This window comes from Meles meles, chromosome 4 (assembly GCF_922984935.1).
Source record: "Meles meles chromosome 4, mMelMel3.1 paternal haplotype, whole genome shotgun sequence".
Taxonomy (NCBI): Eukaryota; Metazoa; Chordata; class Mammalia; order Carnivora; family Mustelidae; genus Meles; species Meles meles.
In genome coordinates, this window is record NC_060069.1 from 20793376 (window position 1) to 20816417 (window position 23042).

The window sequence follows — 23042 nt, forward strand, 5'->3', positions numbered from 1 at the left end:
GCACTCACCATAGCACATACCCTCCCCAATGTCCATAACCCCACCACCTTCTCCCTACCCACCTCCCCCAGCCCCTCTCAGTTTGTTTTGTGGCATTAAGAGTCTCTTATTATCCAGGACTTTTTAAAGCACTGGGGATGGGTGCCTAAGACAGACATCACTTTATTGTCTAAGAGAGAGGAAAGGTATTAAATAATGACAAAACCACCATATTAAGTCAACAAGTATTTGTGTACAAATCTGTGTATATGTTACATACTGGAAAAATAATGGAGACCAAAACAGTCAAGGATATTATCCTCACAAAGTAGTCTATCGATATAGAAACTAACACTGGTACAACAGTGTTCACTTACTCAAATATTTAATGCGTCTTTATTATTTGCTAGGTACTGGGGATATAATGGTAAGTTAGTCAATTTAAAACAGGTATAAGAAGAGTAAGCAAATATAGACGATAGTGACACTGTATAACAGGGTTCTGAACCTAGAACTCCCTGAAAAAATGGTATTTCTTGTATTTGTGGTTAAGTAATAAGGATAAGAAGCTAACAGGAAAGGGAAAAGGCAAATCCTATTGGATGGCATATAGGTAGCTGGGGAGTGTGTTTGTGGGGATATGTTCAGGAAATTATGTAGGATCAGAGAAAAATCTGGGTGTTGAGAGCATGGAGAACCAAGGGGAGAATGGTGGAGAACGCTGAAGATGAAATGGAGTTGATAAGCTGCTATCTTTCTGGTCTACCTCCATTGTAATGGGAACCAATTAAAGACTTAAGCAAGGGAGTAAAACCATCAGATTTACATCTTCAGAATATCACTCTAGCTGAATCTTGAGAAAGGAGGTTACAGATGATCCAAGGGGGGCCTACTGCAGAACTCTGAAAGAGCTGGTGGCTTTAGTAGGAGTAAAGTGAATAAAAAGAACTTAGGAAATAGGATCAGGAAGTCTTGGGTGACGGAACTGTGGAGTCAGGGGGCAGCTGGAAAAGTAGGAAAATATATTAGTAATGATCTGTGGATTTTGAGTGAGCAACTAACTGGGTCAGTGGCTGAATCACTTATGGTAGAAGAAAAACCAAGAAATGATTGAGTTAAAGATGATGAAGGGTTAAGTAAAAATGAACTGAAAAAAAGGACATTAAATTTGGCAGCATGGAGGTTTTTGAAGATTTCTGATAGTGTTAGTAGAAAACAAATTGTAAAAAATTTAGTTGTGTAACTGTGTCCCAAAATGGCCTAAGAGTACCTAAAGCAGCAGCACAAAATGGTCTATGGGAAAGTGTACAGAAATTATCAGAACTCCTATTTTTTTTTTTGCCAAAAAAAAGCAATTAAGTTATAAGAACACTTAGTATTGGTGATTAGTGGCTAGCAAGCTGGCCTGAGGAAAGAAAGGACCACAAAGTACAGGGGGAGTTAGCAACTGGCATGTTCACGCTTAATACTACTTAACCGTATTACAAGGTTTGGCAATTCATATATACCTGGCTAAGTGAATTTATAGGTACACTTTACAGGTTATGTTATACAGTTTTCACTAACAAACGCTCAACCTGTAAAAGATTACAAAGACTGGGAGTACTTGGGTGGCTCAGTTGGTGGAGCATGCAGGTCTTGATCTTGGGGTTGTGAGTTCAAGCCCTGAGTTGGGTGTGGACATTATTTAAAAATAAAATATAAAAAAAAAAAAAAACAACAACATCGGGGCGCCTGGGTGGCTCAGTGGGTTAAAGCCTCTGCCTTCAGCTCAGGTCATGATCCCAGGGTCCTGAGATCGAGCCCCACATTGGGCTCTCTGCTTAGCAGGGAGCCTGCTTCCTCCTCTCTCTCTGCCTGCCTCTCTGCCTACTTGTGATCTCTGTCTGTCAAATGAATAAATAAAATCTTAAAAAAAAAATCTACTCATCAACCTAAATTATGTTCTGAAGGTCTTTTGAGTGTAACACTGTGATTATCTTTAGTTAAACATTTTATTTATTCGAAAGAACACGAGCAGGAGGAGAGGCAGAGGGAGAGGGAGCCTGATGTGGCTCAATTCCAGAGCCCTGGGATCATGATCTGAGCCAAACGCAGACACTTAACCAACTGAGCCACCCAGGTACCCCTCACGTCAATGATATATTAACACATTTTTAAGAATTAGAAATATTTACTCACTAGCTTCTGTTGACATTGTTTCCTGATACAGTATAATGGCATAATAGTACATGTATATAATTTATAAACAAAAATTTATAAGGCTATGCTCAAACATTTTACTGATAGTGTACATGACTAAAGAAGGGAAAGCTTGCTAGACATGTATGTGAGAAGTAAAGATACAGTGATGAGTACAAGGAGCTCTTTCTGAAACTTTCTGTAAAGAAATGAGACCCAGAGGACATGTAGTACCCAGGGATATATGTAGGTTGGCTTGTTTCTCAGATAGAACAGTTTACAGGAAAGGTTCCTAAACATTAATCTGCTTGTGAAAAACACAGATTCCCTAATTCCACCCCCATCCCTTTCCGATTTAGCCAGTCTAGGGTTACATCTAGGAACCTGAATGTCCAGCTAATCCTGATGCCAATAGCCTAACCTTAGATGAAAACTGCCCTAAAGCAAGGTTTAAGTGCCAATGAGAAGAATCCCCAAGATAAGACGAGGTTCAGGACTGCACATAGTCCACATGAGATTCCACACTGAACAGAGGAGAAGGGATGCAGGGACAAACAAGGAACTGCCTTTTATTAAGAGCAGACAGCAGACACGGTTCCCCATTCACAGAAGGGATGAGTGCAACAGATGATTAAAGAAACTTACTGACGATCTTGTGATGAGAAATCCAGGGTATTCCCAAGAGGGAGGAGTACGCTCTTTTACCAGAACTGATACAAAAACACACAAAATAGCTCTCCATTTTAAAAGAACTTTTACAAAAAGGAGGCACAGCTATATTTTTGCTGTTGTTTTTACATGTAGATTTTCATTTACTGAGAGAGGGTAAGAACACATCTAAAGAATTTTTATTTTCAATTTGATACTTCCAATCTGAAAACCACCTCACTCTTTGTGGTTTTTATGGCACTCAAACAATGCTGAATGAGAGTTTATTTTCTTGCCTGATTTCTTTACATATTCTTTGGCACAACTCCATACACACTAAGAGATAAAAGCAAAGTCTGCTGGTTGCATGGTGACTACCGCAGTGGGGCAACCACACAGACAGGTAGCAGGTAATTGCCTGAGAGAGGTGAAGTTATTTGGCATACAAACAGAAGTTCAAAATGTGTAATCTGTCTGGTTTTAGGTCAAAACGATGGTTTGCTTCACTGATCACTACTTGGATTTCAATTATTTTGGTTTCTAATTGAAATATATTTAAGACTCTTCATAATAAAAAAAAATGTATATTTTGTCAAATCATGTGATATAATCCATACAAGCTGGATTAAGCAAATTTACTTCTTTAGTAAAGGACCAGGGGTTCTCAAGCCCACCAGTCTTCCTTCTGCCTTTATGCAGCCTTTTGCTTTTGTGACTTTTAAATTTAGAATCTGTCTTTTTAAGCATAAGTTCTGTTTAATAATTTAACATTAGTTTTAAACAGCTTGTGACTTTTATCACCTTATTTCTTACAACCCCTCTTTTTTTTTTTCTATTTATAAAAGTAAATGTTGTTGTAATGAATTGTCAGGAAATACCGAGTGGTATAAATAATATGGAATCACCTATAATTTCACCCTAAGATAAAATTATGGCTAAGATACCTATGTATAGCTTTCCAGACCTTTTGAAAATGAAAGTATTTGTGTATGTGCATTTTTTAATAAGAAAACTGAAATATTATATACATATACATGACATATGTTGTTTAATTTTGGAATTCTCAGTTTATCACTTTTCCCCCACATAACAACTCTCCTAATGCCAAAAAGACCGTATCATCATTTTTAATGGATGCTAAGAATCCCAGTATATGGACATGTTGTAATATAAGTGAACCCCTATTGAAGGTTATGCAGTATATTTTACCTTGAAGAATGGTAGATTCACAACAAGAAACTGGAAATTTAATCTAATGTCCAAATTAGAAGACTTCTTATCTAATAAAGATCATATAGAGATCCAGACTAAAACGTTCCCTATGAAATTAAGTTTAAACCAACTCAAAAAAATAAGCCAACTCATTTTATCATTGTCTAACAATACAATATTACACACATAATTTCAAGAGTAATTTCAGATGATAATTCTTTTAAATAAATAAATGCATACCCATATACACAATGGGCAATAATTTCTAGAGTGATTAGAGTTGATGAAAAGTCCTTAACAATTCTATACAAATGCTAAAAGTAGGCATGTGCCAAATAAAAGTATGCAGCTAAACTAGTTCTGTAATAACAGAGGCTTATTTTAAGCAAATCATACTTCAGAATCACATATTTTCAACCTAGATAAAGTTGCAAAATTGGAAATATAATGCCTTTAACATTCCAAGGTCTATATCTTTGAAAAACTATCTCTGCTGTTTCAAAACTGCTTTTCAAAGACAAAGGGTATAAAAATATATAAAGGTTTATTGGGAAATTATGTCCTTTAGGAACACTAAACACTCAGCATGTATAACCAGCAAATTTAAAAGTCAATTGAGTCATTAGGGAAATGCAAATTAAAGCCACAATGAGATACTACCTAACATCCACTAAAATTGCCATAATAAAAAAAAACAATAAGTGTCAGAGAGGATATTGAGAAACATTCCCGCACTGCTGGTGAGAATGTAAAATGGTGCAACAACTTTGGAAAACAGCTTGGCAATTCCTTAAACTATTAAACATAAACTTGCAATACAACCTAGTGGCTCCACTCCTAGGAATCTACCCAAGAGAAATGAAAACACAAAGCCTTGTATGAATATTCATAGCAGCCTTACTCATAATTGGCAAAGATGGGAAATTACCCAAATGTCCATCATGGAATACTATCCAGCAGTAAAAAGGAATAAAATACTGATACATCCTACAATATGAATAAACTTCAAAAACACACAAGGAAGCCAAAAGCAAAAAACTACATATCGTGTAATTCCATTTACATAAAATATCCAGAGAAAGCAGCAAAATAAGTTTCTAACAACATTAACCTTTATTGAGTACCAGGATATTCCAGGACTTTACATCTTAAAGGAAAAGCTTACTGGCAAACTTCAACATCACTATCACTTTGATTTGTATTTCAAAATTTTACTTACTTGATGCAGTTTTAACCAAAGAAATATTATAATAGTTATGAGCACATCAGTGCTCAAGATTTTCTAGTTTATACACATTCAGTGCTTTTTTTTTTTTTTTTTTAAGATTTTGTTTATTTATTTGACAGAGAGATCACCAGTAGGCAGAGAGGCAGGCAGAGTGAGAGGAGGAAGCAGACTCCCTGCTGAGCAGAGAGCCTGATGCGGGGCTCGATCCCAGGACCCTGAGATCATGACCTGAGCCGAAGGCAGTGGCTTAACCCACTGAGCCACCCAGGCGCCCCCATTCAGTGCTTTTTAAGTCTTTCTCTTGCTGCTTGCCTTTGGCCTACTTTAATTATCAATTAAGTACACCTACTCAAAATAGGCAAGGCAGGGGAACACAGCTGTCAAATTCTATAGCATAACAAATAGTGGTGATGAATGCTTAAAAAACAAAATACTTTTTTAAACTATGCATTCCAGTGATCCATGGATAAACAAGACTTGTTGATAAAAAATAACATTCATTCTAATTTCTCTTAAGGAATCTTTTTCTGAAAAAAGATACTGCGTCCCGAGGACTAGAGAAATAAGAATTGGTAATAGACTGCCTACTAAAAGCATATGTCTTTGGGAAAGTTTATTTTCCTCTAAACTCTACATTTGTATATATTTGTTTTTAGTTTAGAATACAGAGGCTTTCTAGTGATTACAGAGTTTTAAAGGCCTCAAATTATATATGAATTACAAGGTTAAGAATAAAAAATAAGGGGTGCCTGGGTGTCTCACTCAGTTAGATGGCTGCCTTCAGCTCAGGTCATGATCCCAGCCTGGGATCCATTCCCACATCGGGCTCCCTGCTCAACAAGGAGTCTGCTTCTCCCTCTGTCCCTCCCGCTTTTCATACTCTTCCCCCCAACAAATAAAATCTTAAAAAAAAAAAAGGAATGAAAAAAAAAAAGAGGTCACAGAAGAGTAAGAAAATGTGAATTTATCTCCTCACTCAGAACACTAACAAAATACTACTTAGTCCAGGAAACAGCTATTTTGTAAAATAAAATGTTTTCATGTATTACACGCTTTTCTGAAAAGCTGGTTAGTACTGTGCATTTTAAATTGTAACAATGAAATTCAATCTTAAAAGGGAATCTTAAAAGATATATTCTAACACTATAATTAGAAAACATAAGAAACAGTGCTCAAAATGAAGAAGTTAAATGTGCTTCTGTTAACAACCTTAATTGTAAAACTGAAGACAACCTCAGGTATTCCAAGATGGAATACACATGCTCACAAGAAGGGCACAAAAGAATCCACTGGGGCACATCTTAGATTTATTTTTATTTCACTTTTTAAAAAAACTGTTGTATAAGTGCATAACATATTAGAAGTACATAAAGTACATAATTTATAAGGAAATAGATGCTGGTTTATGTACTCAGCATTTTATTACTGTTAAGATGTGTAACCAAAAACCACTCTTCTAAATAATGGACGGACTAGGGTCACTATTATGTCACACTAGAGTTAAGTAGTTACATTTTTCTGTTACTCTGCGAATGAAGCAGCTCAGATACTTTACAAAAAGAATTACTATTACCAAGAGCAAACCTTTATAATTCACAAAGTCCTTTATAGTTTACAGTGTTTTCACATATGCTATCTCATGGAATACCCACAGCCACTTAGTATCATTTCTAGTGGATCAGACATATTCAGTAATAGTTTCTAGAAGACATTTGCAAACAACAGTTGTGAAGCTAATTAGAGGAGAAAATATTTTCAAGACTTAAAAGTTAATCTAAGTAAATTGAAGCACAAAGAAATATGTTTTAGAGGAATTAATTCTCCATTATAAAAAAAAAAGTCTGGAAACCACTCAACAAGAATTATATAAAAGGACAGTTAACGCTGTCTCTTCCCCTGATAGCCTTTACCACCTTTATTCTTTATTTTTTAAAGACAAGCTTAGGGTCTTCTCAGCATAAACAAAGAAATGACCCCCAGGGAAGTGAGGTTAAGGACTCTGGAATTACTCAACTGGAGAAAATTAAGGGCAGATTTAATAACTGACTCTATATATAAGGTCTGTTTTATGGAGGACACTGACAAAATGTTTTACGAAAATTAAAACAAGAGGATACGAGTTGAAGCTGGTTAATGATAAAATTACTATAGGAAAAAAAAAATTCAGAGGAAAACTTAAAGACCGCTATCAAAAGGAATTTTTGTAAATAGGATAGTTTCCTATTAAATAAGATCAGTTAAGGGTATCAAGGATGCCTGTAAGAGATGAAAGTTTGACTGCAGTTCTTCAGAAGCATGTATCTGTGTATGCCACTAACTAAACTTCATTAATCTGGTGGCACCCCCTCAATAAATTAATGCATTATTATTTACCTTAAAGAGGCTGATTTCTTTTACCAAACTGAGGAGTTAATAATGGTTAGGCTATTGGAATTAATAATGTTCATAATGAATGGCAGCAGGTAAAATTTAGATCAGAAGTACCAGTGCAGTAGAGGTTTGATTGCCATTGTCCAGCAAGTCTGTTACTCTGGTTTTAGGTTAAGACATATGCTAATTTATGTTACTGATTTATGTACCAAGGCAATGGGTACATTTATGAATGATAAAATGATGAAATGCCCAAGAAGCAATGAACCAAAAGTTAAGATTTAAAAGTATAAAAAAGATAACTATTTTCCCTACTTTGTTACAAATTTGACAATTTTTTAGAGACTTAAGGAAATTTGGATGTACTACAATTCTAAGAACCAAGAATAACAAGAGCAAAAATTCAGGAATAAATCACAACATATTTCAAAGTTTTTGCTGTTTCAATACTTTGAACGGTTAAGAAAGGTTTAATTCTAACATTACCGTTGGAGCAGATGGTGGATTTGATGACTGTCCTTCACTGTTCCCTGCATGCTGGGTTAACCCACTAGGATTTGAAGGCTGTGTTACAGGAAGTTGGGTACTGGATGCAGGTTGCTGAGATAATTCAACTTTGTAACTCTTATTCGATCCATCCAATCTGCTACTTCTCTCTATGGCAATCAGATCACGAATTTTTTGCAGCTGCTCCACCGAAGCTTTTTTGGGAAAGATAAGATGTGTTTCTCCCTGGAATTTATAAAATTGGAAGAAATTTAACCTTTGCTTTACACTGATAGTCATTCATATATATATATATATATCTATAAAATGAAATCAATACTATAGAATACATCATAATTTTAAAATCACTCTGATTTCCTATCATTATGGTATATATTTTTTAAATAGTCAAAGGTAAAATGTATCTATATATGAACCAGGAAGTTAAGAAAATTGGGTCTCCTTCTTTGCATATAATGCTTAGCTTATCTGATTGGTTTAAAGGCCATCAGAAAAATATTTTCTTTTAGGAATAATAAGTTACAAAGTCTCATAAGAATTATAAAAATATACATTCTTATCTTCTCTGCAATAGTATATGATACTACTATTCTCTGTGAAATTCCCTATGAAATAATAGTAACTATTAGAGATGTAGCCATACAAAATGATCTGGGGTCAAGAAGATTGACTCTCCAAACCTAAGACTTTGAAGAACAGCTATGTGATTAGAAGTCTGGATATGGGTGGGGGGGTCCACTAATTTTTCCTAGAAAACAAAAAGTACAGCCTGGTGGTCAAGTTAACACAGACTGTTAACAGTAATACAAAGGTGGTCCAAACAAAACAATCAAGCAATAAAAATCCCACTCCTCAAGTAGTGATTCATTTAATGAATACCCATAATATAATCAGAGTGCTTTAAGACACAATAAACATTACAACAAAGCTCACAATGTGAAACAAATTACAAAAAAAAAGGTGAAATGAAATATCTTCAATCAAGTTTCAAGGCTGTGAGAAACAACAGTGTTAATATAGTAATTCCACCAAATGGATATGGGATAAAATCTTGTTAATGTGCAGTAGACAGACTTGTCGATTTTAAGCACTTAAGTTAGGCTCCATAACTGAGGATGATCTATTTCCCTGGTGATGGCAAACCTTTCAGAATCAAGTGACCATTACAATTCTCCTTAATGACATGAAAATTAAGTTCATATGAATCCCTTTTAAAAGGCTTTCAAAAGAGGCCATTAAGCTCTATATATTCATTACCCATAAAAGTTATAAAAACAAAACTATCATTTATTGTATTCATGTGTTCTAGGTGCTATGATAAACTTTTATGTATGTTATCTCAAGTAATTCTCACAACCATCCTGAAATGTAGGTATTAGGTTTATCCCTACTCTTTATATGAAAATATGAAAGCTCAGAAAAGTAAAATTATCTGCCTGATGCTACAGACTAATTGTTGGAGTAAACCTTGGTTGTTAAGCTATAACTGACTACATCTTAGACTGAACAGGGACCAAAAACCATAAGCTTGTACTAATAGTTGGAAGGGTTGAGCAAAAAGTGAGTATTTCTACAGCTGTGAAGACACACATGATTAGCAAAAACTGGATCACAATGATTTCCCAACATTAGAAAGGAACCACCCCACATCTCTGATGAGGTTTCTCTTCAGAAATCAGGTATCTAGGCTGAAACCAAATATGGAGGTTTCCCATCTCATACTGTTAGTGCAGCAGCACTGAGAGAGGCAGAAATCCAGCGTAACCGGGATCTATGTTCAGTCCATACCTCAAAGAAGGCCCTGATAAGACAGAGATGCTACTTGTGCCTTGCTCCCTTACCTTCTAGCTTTACAGGACCAGTTTTAAAAGAATGTATGATTATGGCTAAAGGGTCTGTACCAAAAAGTTTCATCAACCACACTGTCTTTTCACAAAAGGACAAAATTACAGGCTTAATGCACTAGATCTAATAACAGTTTAAAAAATTAATGAGGGGGTGCCTGGGTGGCTCAGTGGGTTAAACCTCTGCCTTCAGCTCAGGTCATGATCTTGGGGTCCTGGGATCGAGCCCCACATGGGGCTCTCTGCTCAGCAGGGAGCCTGCTTCCCCCTCTCTCTCCACTTGCCTCTCTATCTACTTGTGATCTATCTCTATATATCAAATAAATAAAATCTTTAAAAAAAAAATTAATGAGAATTCCAGTACTGAACAAAATCTGTATTTCTCAACATATTTTTGCGAAGACAATTTTCACTATCAGATGCTAAGCCAACCTGGCTCTGCCCACTAAGTGCTGGTAATATCCTCCTCCAGTCACCAAGACAACTAACCCCCCACCCCCCGCCATGGGACCTGGCGAGAATCACTTCACTCAGCAAGCTGGCTGAGTCACATATCCATGTGGATCCCAGTCTTTCTCAACCTCCTCAAAATATTCACAAAGAATGTAGCCTCAGAGGCAAGCAGGCCCAAAAGTGCTCAAGATTTTAATATACAATGAACATTTTGGGATGGGTCTGAGATCCCTACTTCACTTTAAGCTTACTAAGTTTCTTTCTAATGGTAGAGTTCAGTTGCAGTTCCACTGGTTCTTTCTCCAACGTAGCCACACTGATAAAACATTTACTGCAGATGGGTCCTGAGGTGTGAAGTCTAAAGACAATCAGAACCTTGAAGTATAAATGTCTGATCAAAACATGTTAATCTTTTCTGAAGCGTGCTCCATTTGTGTCAAATACTACTCCAGTTCTCAATGTGGTTTGTTACCTGGCAATGGTGTGACCAACCTTTGGGTCTGCCTGAGACGGGTTTTATAGAATGTGGGATTTTGAGTCCTAAACCCAGGACAGCCCCAGGCAAACTGGGATGGTTGTCATCACACCCAGCACTCAAATATTTGTTGAATGAAAAGACAAACATGATTCCACAGAATATGTGACACTTCAAAACTGAGAAATCAGTAGTTTCCAGTTGTCATTTACTAAATTTTTCTGTCATTTAACTCAAAAATCTGTATTTCCTTTAACGAAATCAGCAATGCTCTCTCAAATTTGTCTATGATCCCTTTAAGTTCTTTATGTTCAGAAGTCTGTAACTAATAAGCAGATGACAACATAACTTATATCTCTAGGTTGACCTTTCCTTGAGTTATAGACTCATATATTCAACTGCCTACTTGCTATCTCTACTTGAAAGTTTAACAGTATATGGGTTATAATTACCCAAAAGAGAAGTAGTGACTTCTCCTGACATCTGCTACACACTCCAAGATGTCTCAATTTGAATTAATGGTACTTGCATCCATTTAGATGCTCAAACCAAAACCTAGTAGTATCCCTGATTCCTTCCTTTCCCTTGTACCCCACATTCATCAGCAAGTCCTGCAGGCTCTTCTTCAAAAAAATTCTAGATGCCTCTACTTTTCCCCCATCTCCACTGCTATTAGTCTTTAATTCAATAAGTGTTTACTGAGTGCCTCAATGTGTTCCAGGAGCTAGCAACAGAGGGAACAAAAAGACAAAAGGCTCTGCCCTCAGGGAACTTATACAAACCATTTTTGTTTCTCCTTTAGGCTGATAAAAGCTTTCTAACTGGTCTCCCTGCTTCATCCCTTGCCCCCATCCCAGAACATCCAGAACATTCTCTATACAGCCGCTAATGTAATCTTTTAAATATTTTTCCCTGCCTAAAACCTTCCTATGGAAAAAAAAAAAAAAAAAAAAAAAAAAACCTTCCTATGGTTTCCCATCTCACTTATAATGAAGTCCAAGTCTTTATCCCCACACCCTGGATTCTGCTGGCCTGCGTAGCTACTCTCTGTGCCAAAGCTAATCCTAATAGAAGTCTGTTGCACATCTGAATGCTTCTGTTTGAAGTACTCTTCCCCGAGGGCTTCTTTTCATTTAGTTCCCAGCTCAAATATTATCTCCTGAGAGGCCTTCCCTGACCACTCATTCTTACATAGCTGCCCACCTCTACAGTTGCTTTTTAGTGTATTAGCATGCCTTATTTTCTTTTTTGCACTCATCTTTGCTTTCACGTCTACTGTTGTCTAACCTATTAGAATCAGGTTTCATGTGAGATGGGATCATCTTCTCTAGTTCACTACTATACCCTTCAGGGCCTGAAACAGAATCTAGAGAGAAAAGCAGAGAAGCAGGAAGGAAAGTACTTCTTGTGGCAACTCAGCATATCTCTTTTTAACAATTTCTACAGCCTTGACCTTTCTGACTGCTATGGACTGCTGTGCATCCACAACCTGGCTCAACATCTTTCAACAGTCCATAAACTAGAAATGGTTAAGCATATATACATAAAGAAAACTGACAATATTGTTAACTTTCATTGTGTCATAAAATTAAGCTATGCCGTAAGACTTGAGAAGATGAAAACACTGAACTTTTATTTTGACTAAAAAACAAAAAAAATACTGACATTCTTCTCTTCCATCACAGAAGAAATCCCTTACATATGTCAACTTAACTCAGCTTTTCTGTATTTACTCTTTTCATTTCTTACTGGAGACAGGTGGTTAGACCGTGCTAGTATTTATGTGTACTTACAAATCAGATTTTTGCCAAAAGTCTAAAATAACCCACAATTTGGTCTTTGGGTTGTACGTCTGATCTTCCTGTTCTAAAGAACTAAAACTTGTAAGAATTTTCCCTGTGGGAGAGTTGTTATACTTTACTGTGATTTCAAAATTATTTACTGTGACTTTTAAATATCTAATAGGTGAAGAAATAAGTAGTTCCACAGATTTTCAAAATAATATATTAATTTAAAAACATTATCTTATTTAGATAATTATCCATCAACATTATAATAAATTCTTTATATGTAAACCAGGGAAAAGAAACCCTTTAACTTACCTCTTCAAAGCCCATTTCAAATAAACACTCAACGGCTCCTCTCACAGGTAAGAGTCTAGTAGAAAAAGCTGTGTTTCCAATTCGGATAGATCTATATTTTTCGTCATTAGGGTTTCTGATTTAAATAAAAAAAAGTATGATTATATATAACAATGTACATGTTCCAAAGTGTTTTTCACTCCTTTTTACATTTTATACTGGCTATACTGGCTACGAGGAAGCAAGGTTCCCAACCTTAAAGAAAGAGGAAGCACAGTCCAGAAAAATAGCCGGATTTTGTGATTCTTACCTCAATATACAGTTACTACCACCTTACTGTTTAATTTCATAGCTAATGATATTAATGCTTCCATAAGAGAAATCCATGCGACATTTTAATTCTATGCTGTTAAAGCCACATACCTTAATAAGTTTTTAGGTTGCTAAGAAAAAAAAAATCTAGGCAATCTCCAGACATGGGGACGTTTTGCCTATTTTGTTCTGATTCATCAATCAAGAATGGTGCCTGATGCATATAGATGGCGGTTATAAATACTTGTGAAATGAATGAATAAAAGAAACTAAGAAGCTTTACAAAAAAGGATCACAGTTCCTCAAAGACTTTACCTCTGACAAATACAAATCCAGGTATACCTTAGAGTCAATTGATTTTCTTTCTTCCCTAGACCAATGATTGTTTTTATAGTAAGTTCTGCTTCAGCTCAAGATACATTTTTTTGTCAGAGCCAGAAATTTTTTTACCATGATTAAGATTTTGAATATACATGGGATGAGACCAGCATATTTGAAAAACTCTGATATTTTTAATAACCTTGATAAATCAGAAAGGCTGTATTAAAAAAACAAACAAACACAGAAAAAATACAAGGTTAAGATAACCACAGTATTGGGGCACCTGGGTGGGACAGTCAGTTAAGTGTCTGCCTTTGGTTCAGGTCATGATCCTGAGGTCCTGGGATTGAGTCCTGAATTGGGATCCCTGCTCAGTGGGGAGTCTGCTTCTCCCTTTCCCTGTGCCCTTCCTCCCCGCTCACGTTCTCTCAAATAAATAAATTAATTAATTAAATAAAATAAAAATAATGACACTATTATACTTCTATTACACAAAGGAACTTCAGAACATAATTTAGGATGATGAAATTTTTAAAAATTTTATTTATCTGTCAGAGAGAGAGGGAGAGAGAGAGAGACAGCATGCTCTCAAGGACAAGCAGGGGGAATGGCAGGCAGAGGGAGAACCAGACTCCCTGCTGAGCAAGGAATCCGATGCTGGACTTGATCACAAGACCCTGGGATCTTGACCTGAGCCAAAGGCAGACACTTAGCTGAATGAGCCACCCAGGAATCCCGATAAGCAAATTTCATATCTGATACAAACTCCCTTGCAATAGCAGTGGCTTCCATTAGCACTATTCTAAGAAGGATTCTGAGGCAGTGTCAGGGGTCCATAGGAAGGAGTGCTGAGGCCATCTGCCTGGGGTATGGAATGGGGATGATGGACAAATGCTAGCAACTGCTAGCAACCATTAAGCATTTTTGTCCTAATTTGTAGAAATTTCAACGTATTTCACATTTGTTTTCTATCAAGTAACTCTCTATTGCCAAACTGTCATATATACGTAAATCTTTTTTAAACTTTTCTTTAATTTCAAAAACTGTACAAGCTTATTACAGAATACTCAGAGATAAAGCTCTAAAATAGTATTATTCAAAAGGTCCACAGACTGGTACCCACCTGTAACTCCTTGTTAGTCATTCATGAGAAGTGCATAAATTGAGACCACTCAGCAATTTTATAACAATTTGCCATGAATTTTTTATTGTACTTTACAAAGTTACAGATCCACAAAAAATTGGAAATTAAAAATGAAAACACTGTTCAACACGGATGGTTAAAAAACACAAAGAAAAATATATGTGCCACTCTTTCATTCTTTGTTTTAAATGAGAGTTTCTCAACCTTGGCATTATTGACATTTGAGGTCTTTGTTGTTGGGACTGCCCTGAGCACAGCAAGATACTTAGCATCCCTGGCTTTTCTGCCACATTATACCGTAAGTGTGCCTCCTTTTCTTACCACTTAAAAAATACTAAACTATACAATATTCTTACTTTATCAAGGCCAGTTATAGATTAATGAAGCATCTTTTCATGATATTCAACACATTTCACAGGGTCATAACCATCAGTACCACCAGGATGATATAATGTACTGGTGCAAAACTGCCCGATTTTTTTTAACCTATTTTCCCCCCAATATCTTCCAGATTTTTACATGATCAGTCTTTCTCTGGCTTTAATTTTATATTTTTTCCTCCCTCTTCCACCACTGTTTAAAAATTCTTATAAAACCTAGACTAGTTGATCTGATACAGCTTATTATTTTGATACATGTTTCAAAGTAACTCTTGATACAACTTTTCTGCTCTAGTCTAGTCAGCAATTTTCTGTCTTTTAACATTATGGGCCTCACAATACCATTTATCTGTTTTTCTCACTAAAAAAATAATGCAAAGAGAAGCAAACCAAAAGACCAACAGTAATGTCTGGCTACCCAAATTCTATCTTCCTGTTTTTAAATATGCTGAGCACACCAGCCATAGCACTGAACACACAATGGGGCCAAAAGTTTGTCCTGAAGCCCTCAAAGGCAGAGAGAATTTGGCCATAAAGCCATCAGAGCTCAAATCCAACAGATCCCATTCCCTGCCCCTGGAAAAGTACCAAACAAACTTTCTAAATCTCTAGCTTCACAGCATCATCCCCAAGTATCCACCATCCTTGAACTTATTACTATTCTCCTTATCTGGCAGTGGCTAAAGTAGCCCCAAGGATCAAGTTTATTTTTGCTTCATTTTCTTCTTTCATTAACTTAATTTCCTCTGTAGACTTTTCTCAAGTATTTTTTGCTGTACTACTTCAATGTGTTTTTTTCTACCTCTGCTGACCCTTACCTATTTCTGCAATTTGTAATATTTATCTTGCTTGCTTGCAATAATTTTTACCTTTTTTTTTGAAAAGGCAGCAAAATATCCTGCACTTCACTACCACTTTGAATACATTTTGCTGTCTTCCTAGTTGTCTTACCCTCACTTGTCTTTGTTTTTATTATTAAATGGTAGAAAAAATCCATGCTTTTTACCTTCAAAGTCAGAACTGACCACATATTTAAGACCTTAAGACACACTGGGGGACCTGGGTGGCTCAGTCAGTTGAGGGTCAGGCTCTTAGTTTCGGCTCAGGTCATGATCTCAGGATCATGGGATCAAACCCCATGTCAGGCTCTGTGCTCAGCATGGGGTCTGCTTGTGATTCTTTCCCTGTTCCTCTCACTTTTAAATCCCACTCCCCCACCCCCTTTTCTCTAAAACAAACAAAAATCTTTAAGAAAAATATTTGTTTTTAAAAGACTTTATTTGAGAGAGAGTGAGAGCATGCCCACGTGAATGCACATAAGCAGGGGGGATAAAGAGGGGGAGGGAGAAGCAGGCTCCCTGCTGGGTAGGGAGTCCAGATGCAGGGCTTGATGAAGGGCTGGATCCCCAGACCCTGGGCTCATGACCTTAGCCAAAGGCAAACACTTAACTGCCTGAGCCACCCAGGCACCCAAAAAAAGATCCTAAGACATGTGAATAGTAGGTTTCCCAGAGGTCACAGACTCAGAAAAAAAACCCTTCAATGTTTCTATTTCAGAATTTCAGAAATGCTGGTAATTAAATATATCTAGCCATTTACTAGCCCTCTACATCTTTAGAATTCATAATCTTAGAAAGGTTTACATAAATAGAAATCTAGTACACAAGAGATCCTATAATCTTGTATTTATTACTAATCACAAAAGTTGATTTGCAGGCCATTTAGAAAATATTTCTAGTCCTTCTGAAAATCTATTCTTCTGTGATACATGTAAATTTTTCAAAAAACATCTTTAGAATCATCTGGGAACCATCTGACTCTAACTCTACCACTCTATGTAGCTGACAAAAAGGGAACCACACACATAATCTGGCTTGTTCAACATGAAAAAACTGAATAATGGTAACAACAGATAAGATATGTTCCTTCATTTCTCTTCTGCAACAATCCTATAATGCAGGCACTTTTCTTTCCTCTTAAAATTGAGGAAACTGAAAAAAAAAATGAGGAAACTGAAACCCAGAGACTTTACATAAACTGCCTAGAGCCATACTCTTTTAAGAAATGGTTGACTGGGATTCAAACCACTGGTCTAATTACAAAGCTTACATACTCTCCACCATACAATATACCAACAAACTCACCAATCCTCAATTAACTTCCCTCTCTCAATTTCTCTAGTTGTCAACAGTCACCTAGATTAGAAAGCTGAAGTTATTTGAATTATTTTGTCTCCTCTACTCATCAAGAACTGCCAATACCTGCCTCTGATTGTTCTTTCTACATTCTATCCCTATTTATGCTTATGATTACTGTAATAGCTTCACAAATGAAACCCATGCCTGTGCCTTACATCACTATTCTACATGAAACTCCTTCATGTTTCTCTCTGACTCTAGAAAGTACAATTATTTTCTCTTGCCTCTTATATCAAACATATGTTGTCTGCTATTCCTTGAACCCATCCCATCTTACCAAACCTCCATTCTCAAAACTCTTCCACACTAGGTCCCTCTGCTATCTCCAGACATAAACATGTAACTGCTCAAACACTGTCTTCCAATTGTTCTCTAGATTTAATGCTGTGGCTACTTTCCATACTTGTGTTCTTCTCCTAAACATAACTTTTTTCTTGGAAGAAACCACTTTCCATTCTTGGCCCTTCCCAATGATACGCAGTGCAGTTTTTAACCAACAACTGTGTGCAGTTTGCAAAGGAAATCAACCATCTTTTTTAAAGAATGAAAGGAGCAAATTATCTACGGAACACATGCTAGTCAAACTATTATAAACTTTGCAAAGTAGATTATTACTGAGACAGCTCATCTTTATCTAGAAGTTAGTGAACTAAAACAAAAACAAAAACAAAAAAAACCCCTAGAAAGTCTCAAACCCATAGCATATAGTACATGCGAATTAGCTTACATTTTATTCTAGAATTTCATTAGCTTTATGACTCTTAGTTGGGGAATAAGTAAACATCACCTGAAGCAGAAATCTGAAATGTAATCAAAGGTATTATCTTCACTTGAGTGCAGTGACAAGTAATGCTGTTAAAAAAACAAAACAAGGGCGCCTGGGTGGCTCAGTGGGTTAGGCCTCTGCCTTCGGCTCAGGTTATGATCTCAGAGTCCTGGGATCGAGTCCCGCATCTGGCTCTCTGCTTGGTGGGGAGCCTGCTTCCTCCTCTCTCTCTCTCTCTGCCTGTCTCTCTGCCTACTTGTGATCTCTGTCAAACGAATAAATAAAATCTTAAAACAAAAAACAAAAGAAAACAAAAAAAAACCAAAACAAGATGGGGCGCCTGGGTGGCTCGGTGGGTTAAAGCCTCTGCCTTTGGCTCAGGTCGTGATCCCAGGGTCCTGGGATCAAGCCCGGCATTGGCTCTCTGCTTAGCAGGGAGACTGCTTCTTCCTCTCTCTCTGCCTACTTGTGATCTCTGTCTGTCAAATAAATAAATAAAATCTTCAAAAACAAAACAAGGGGTGCCTGAGTAGGTGGCGTCATGATCTCAGGGTCCTGGGATCAAGTCCTGTATCAGGGTCTCTGCTTGGCGGGAAGCCTTCTTTTCCTTCTCCCTCTGCTGCTCCCCCTGCTTGTGCCCTCTCTCTGACAAATAAATAAAATCTTAAAAAAAAAAAAAAAAACAAACAAACCCAAAACACCTACTAATGAAATTCTTATTTCAGCACTCATTTCATAAGATACTATGTCAAACCCTGAGGTAGGAACAAGATATATCAAGACAACATCCTTGACATAGTCCCTTATCTTTAACACCGATCAATTTCCCAAAACAGCAAAAGGAACAGAACTCTTGGTTTTCTCTACTCTTAAAAGGTGGCCCCTGTGGGAGCCTTTCTTTTCTTTTCTTTTTTTTTTTTTTAAAGATTTATTTATTTGACAGATAGAGATTACAAGTAGGCAGAGAGGCAGGCAGAGAGAGAGAGAGAGAGGAGGAAGCAGGCTCCCAGCCAAGCAGAGAGTCTGATGCGGGGCTCGATCCCAGGCTGGGATCATGACCTGAGCTGAAGGCAGAGGCTTTAACCTGCTGAGCCACCCAGGCGCCCCTCTCTACTCTTAAACAAGTTAGAGTAATGGATCTATAAGGTAGTGTAGTTAGAATCAAAAAGAGATCAGAGGCTTTTCTGTTTAGAGGTTAACAAGTCACTGGACTTAGAAGTGGAACAAAGAGTGTTTTCTAACTTCCTGAGGCCTAAAGGAATTTAAAGTCTAATTTAAGAGCAGGGACTAATACTACTGTAAGCATAGCTCTGAGGTATTATAGTTTTGAGTCTAGACCACTGTAATAAAGTGAACATTACACTAAAGCAAGTCAAATGAATAATTTCCCACTCCATGTAAAAGTTATATTTATACTATTCAGTAGTCTATTAAGTGTTTAATAGCATTATGTTTTAAAAAATTGTACATACCTTAAACATACTTTAATGCTAAAAAATGCTAACTGCCATATGAATTTTCAGTGAATTATAATCTTTTTGCTGGTGGAGGGTTTGCCTCAATGTTGATGGTTGCTAAAGGCTGGTGTCGGTGGGGCAATTTCCTAAAACAAGACAATGAAGTTTGCTGTATCAACTGACCCTTCAGTTCATGAACAATTTCTCTGTAACATGCAACGCTGTTTGATAGAACATCTTCCAAAATTGGAGTCAGTCCCCTCAAACCCTGTTGCTGCTTTATCAACAAAGTACTTATAGTCTAAATTCTTTGTTGTCATATCAACAGTCTTTACACATCTTCACCAGCAGATTCCATCTCAGGACACCACTTCCTTTGCTAATCCATAAGAAGCAACTCTTCATCCATGAAAGTTTTATCAAGAGATTGCAGCAATTTAGCTGCACTTCTAATTCGAGTTCTCTTGCTGTTTCCACCACATCTGTAGTTCCCTCCTCCACTGAAGTCTTTCCTCAAAGTCATCCATGAGGGTTGGAATCTATTTCTTCCAAATGCCTAATAAGGTTGAAATTTTTTTTTTTTTTAAAGATTTTATTTATTTATTTGACAGAGAGAGATCACAAGTAGGCAGAGAGGCAGGCAGAGAGAGAGAGGAGGAAGCAGGCTCCCCGCTGAGCAGAGAGCCCGATGCGGGACTCGATCCCAGGACCCTGAGATCATGACCCGAGCCGAAGGCAGCGGCTTAAACCACTGAGCCACCCAGGCGCCCCTTAAGGTTGAAATTTTGACCTCCTTCCATGAATCACAAATGTTAATGGTATCTAGAATGAGGAATCCTTTCTTAAAGTTTTTCAACTTACTTTGTCCAGATCCATCAAAGGAATTATTAGCTATGGCAGCTATAGCTCTACAAAATGTAATCTAAAAGACTTGAAAGTCCAAATGACTCCTTGATCCATGGGTTGCAGAATGGATGTCATGTTAGCAGGCATGAAAACAACATTATGTCACTGTACATTTCCATCAGAGCTCTTAGGTGACCAGGTGCATTGTCAATGAGCAGTATTTTGAATGGAATCTTTTTTCCTGAGCAGGTCTTAACAGTGGCAGTCAGTAAATTGCATAGCAAACAGACGTGCTGTCATCCAGGCTTTGTTTTTTCCATTTACAGAATTCAGGCCAAATAGATTTGGCATAATTCTTAAGGGCCCTAGGATTTTCAGCATGGTTAATAAGACTGACTTCAACTTAAAGTCACCAGCTGTATTAACCCCCAACATAAGAGTCAGCCTGTCTTTTGAAGTCAGACATTGATTTCTCTTTTCTAGCTATGAGACCTTAGATGGCATCTTCTTCCAATAAAAGGCTATTTGGGTTACACTGAAAATCTGTTGTAGTGTAGCCACCTTCATGAATCACCTTAGCCAGGTCTTCTGGGTAACTTGCAGCTTCTCATCAGCACTTGCTACTTCACTTTGCTCTTTTGTGTTATGGAGACAACTTCTTTTCTTATACCTCATGGATCAACCTCTACTAACCTGCAACTTTTCTTCTTCAGTTTTCTCACCTTTCTCAACCTTCAGAGAACTGAAGAGGTAGGGCCTTGCTCAGGATTAGGCTTTGGTTTTAGGAAAATGTTGTGGCTGGCTTCATCCTCTATCTAGACCACAAAAACTTCTTCCATTAGTAGCAATAAGGCTGTTTTGCCTTCTCATCATTTGTGTGTTCATTGGAGTAGCACTTTTAACCTCCTTAAAGCACTTCTCTTAAAAAAAAAAAACCAAAAACAAAAAACAAAACAAGAACTTCTCTCTTGCATTTGCAACTTGGCTGTTTGGTACAATAGGCCTAGCTTTTGGGCTATCATGGATTTTGACATGCCCTCACTAAGCTGAATCACTTCTAGTTTTGGGTTTAAACTGAGAGACGTGCAGCCGTTCCATTCACTGCAACACTTGGCCACTGCAGGGTTACTGATGGACCTAATTTCAATAATTATTGTGTGTCAGGACACAGGGAGGCCTAAGGGGACAGAAGGCCTAAGAGGGACAGGAGAAGGGCCAATGGGTGGAGCAGTCAAAACACACACAGCATTTAATAGATTAAGTCTACCATCCTATGTGGGTGCAGTTGGTGCATCCCAAAACAATATTAACATCAAAGATAACTGATCACAGAAGAAAGAAGATGTGGTATACATAATCACAATGGAATATTACTCAGCCATAAAAAAGAACGAGATCTTGTCATCTGCAACAACATGCATGGACCTAGATAGATGGCATTATGATAAGAGAAGTAAGTCAAAAAGAGAAAGACAGGGCGCCTGGGTGGCTCAGTGGGTTAAGCCGCTGCCTTTGGCTCAGGTCATGATCTCAGGGTCCTGGGATCAAGTCCCACATCAGGCTCTCTGCTCTCTACTTGGCAGGAGCCTGCTTCCCTCTCTCTTTCTCTCTGCCTGCCTCTCTGCCTACTTGTGATCTCTCTCTCGCTGTCAAATAAATAAAATCTTAAAAAAAAAAAAAAGAGAGAAAGACAAATGCCACATAATTTCACCTCTATGTGGATAAAAAAAATAAAACAAACAAAAATTAGACTCAAACACATAAAAACAGAGTACAAAAAATGGTTGCAGGGGTGGAGGGGGAAATGTGGGATGGGCAAAATGGGTGAAGGGGAGTGGGAGATATAGGCTTCCAGTTATAGAATAAGTAAGTCACGAGTGTGGGGGTGGGGCGCCTGGCTGGCTCAGTCAGTAGAGCATGTGACTCTTCATCTTGGGGTCATGAGTTCAAGCCCCACACTGGACACAGAGCTCAGTAAAAAAAAAAAAAAAAAGTCATGGAGATAAAAGATACATATAAGGAATATAGTTAATGGTGTTATAATAGAACTGTATGTGATGGATGGCAACTACACTTGTGATCACCGCATAATGTATAGACTTGTGGAATCACTATGTTGTACTAGTGAAACTAATGTAACATTGTGTATAAACTATATTCTAATTAAATGAAAGAGCTCACTGATCACCAAAACAAATGTAACAATGAAAAAGTTTGAATATTACAAGAATTACCAAAATGTGACACAGAGATACAAAGTGAGCTATTGGAGAAAATGGAACCAATAGACTCACTCAATACCACAAACCTTCAATTGGTAAAAAACAATACAAAACAAACAAACGAAAAGCCAGTATTTGCAAAGCACAATAAAGTGAAGAGCAATAAAACAAGGTATACCTGTACTTAAACTAACAAGGGTAGCTTTTCATACCATCTTCAATTATGAGTTCCAGATTCCTAATTCAATACCCTTTGAATCGGAAACAGAAATCAGATCAGAAACACAAGCCATAGGAAAGACTGTAAAATGAACTGACAGCATGCCAAGCTTCTTCTATGAGTTTGATAAATATTCATAATGGTAATTATGATGCCAAGTCATTATTTGCATGCAAAGTTTTCCTTCCTCAAAACACC

At 37.2% G+C, this 23042-nt stretch overlaps 1 protein-coding gene across 1 annotated transcript in view; it reads right to left on the minus strand.

Moving 5' to 3' along the window:
• Positions 1 to 23042, minus strand: part of NGLY1 (N-glycanase 1) — a 58344-nt gene that overhangs the window by 33427 nt on the left and 1875 nt on the right. The window contains exons 2-3 of the mRNA XM_046003055.1: positions 13000 to 13114; positions 8105 to 8350 (exon numbers count right to left, since the gene is read on the minus strand). Of these exons, the coding sequence (XP_045859011.1) occupies positions 8105 to 8350; positions 13000 to 13114 (361 nt within the window). The remainder of the gene's footprint in view (positions 1 to 8104; positions 8351 to 12999; positions 13115 to 23042) is intronic.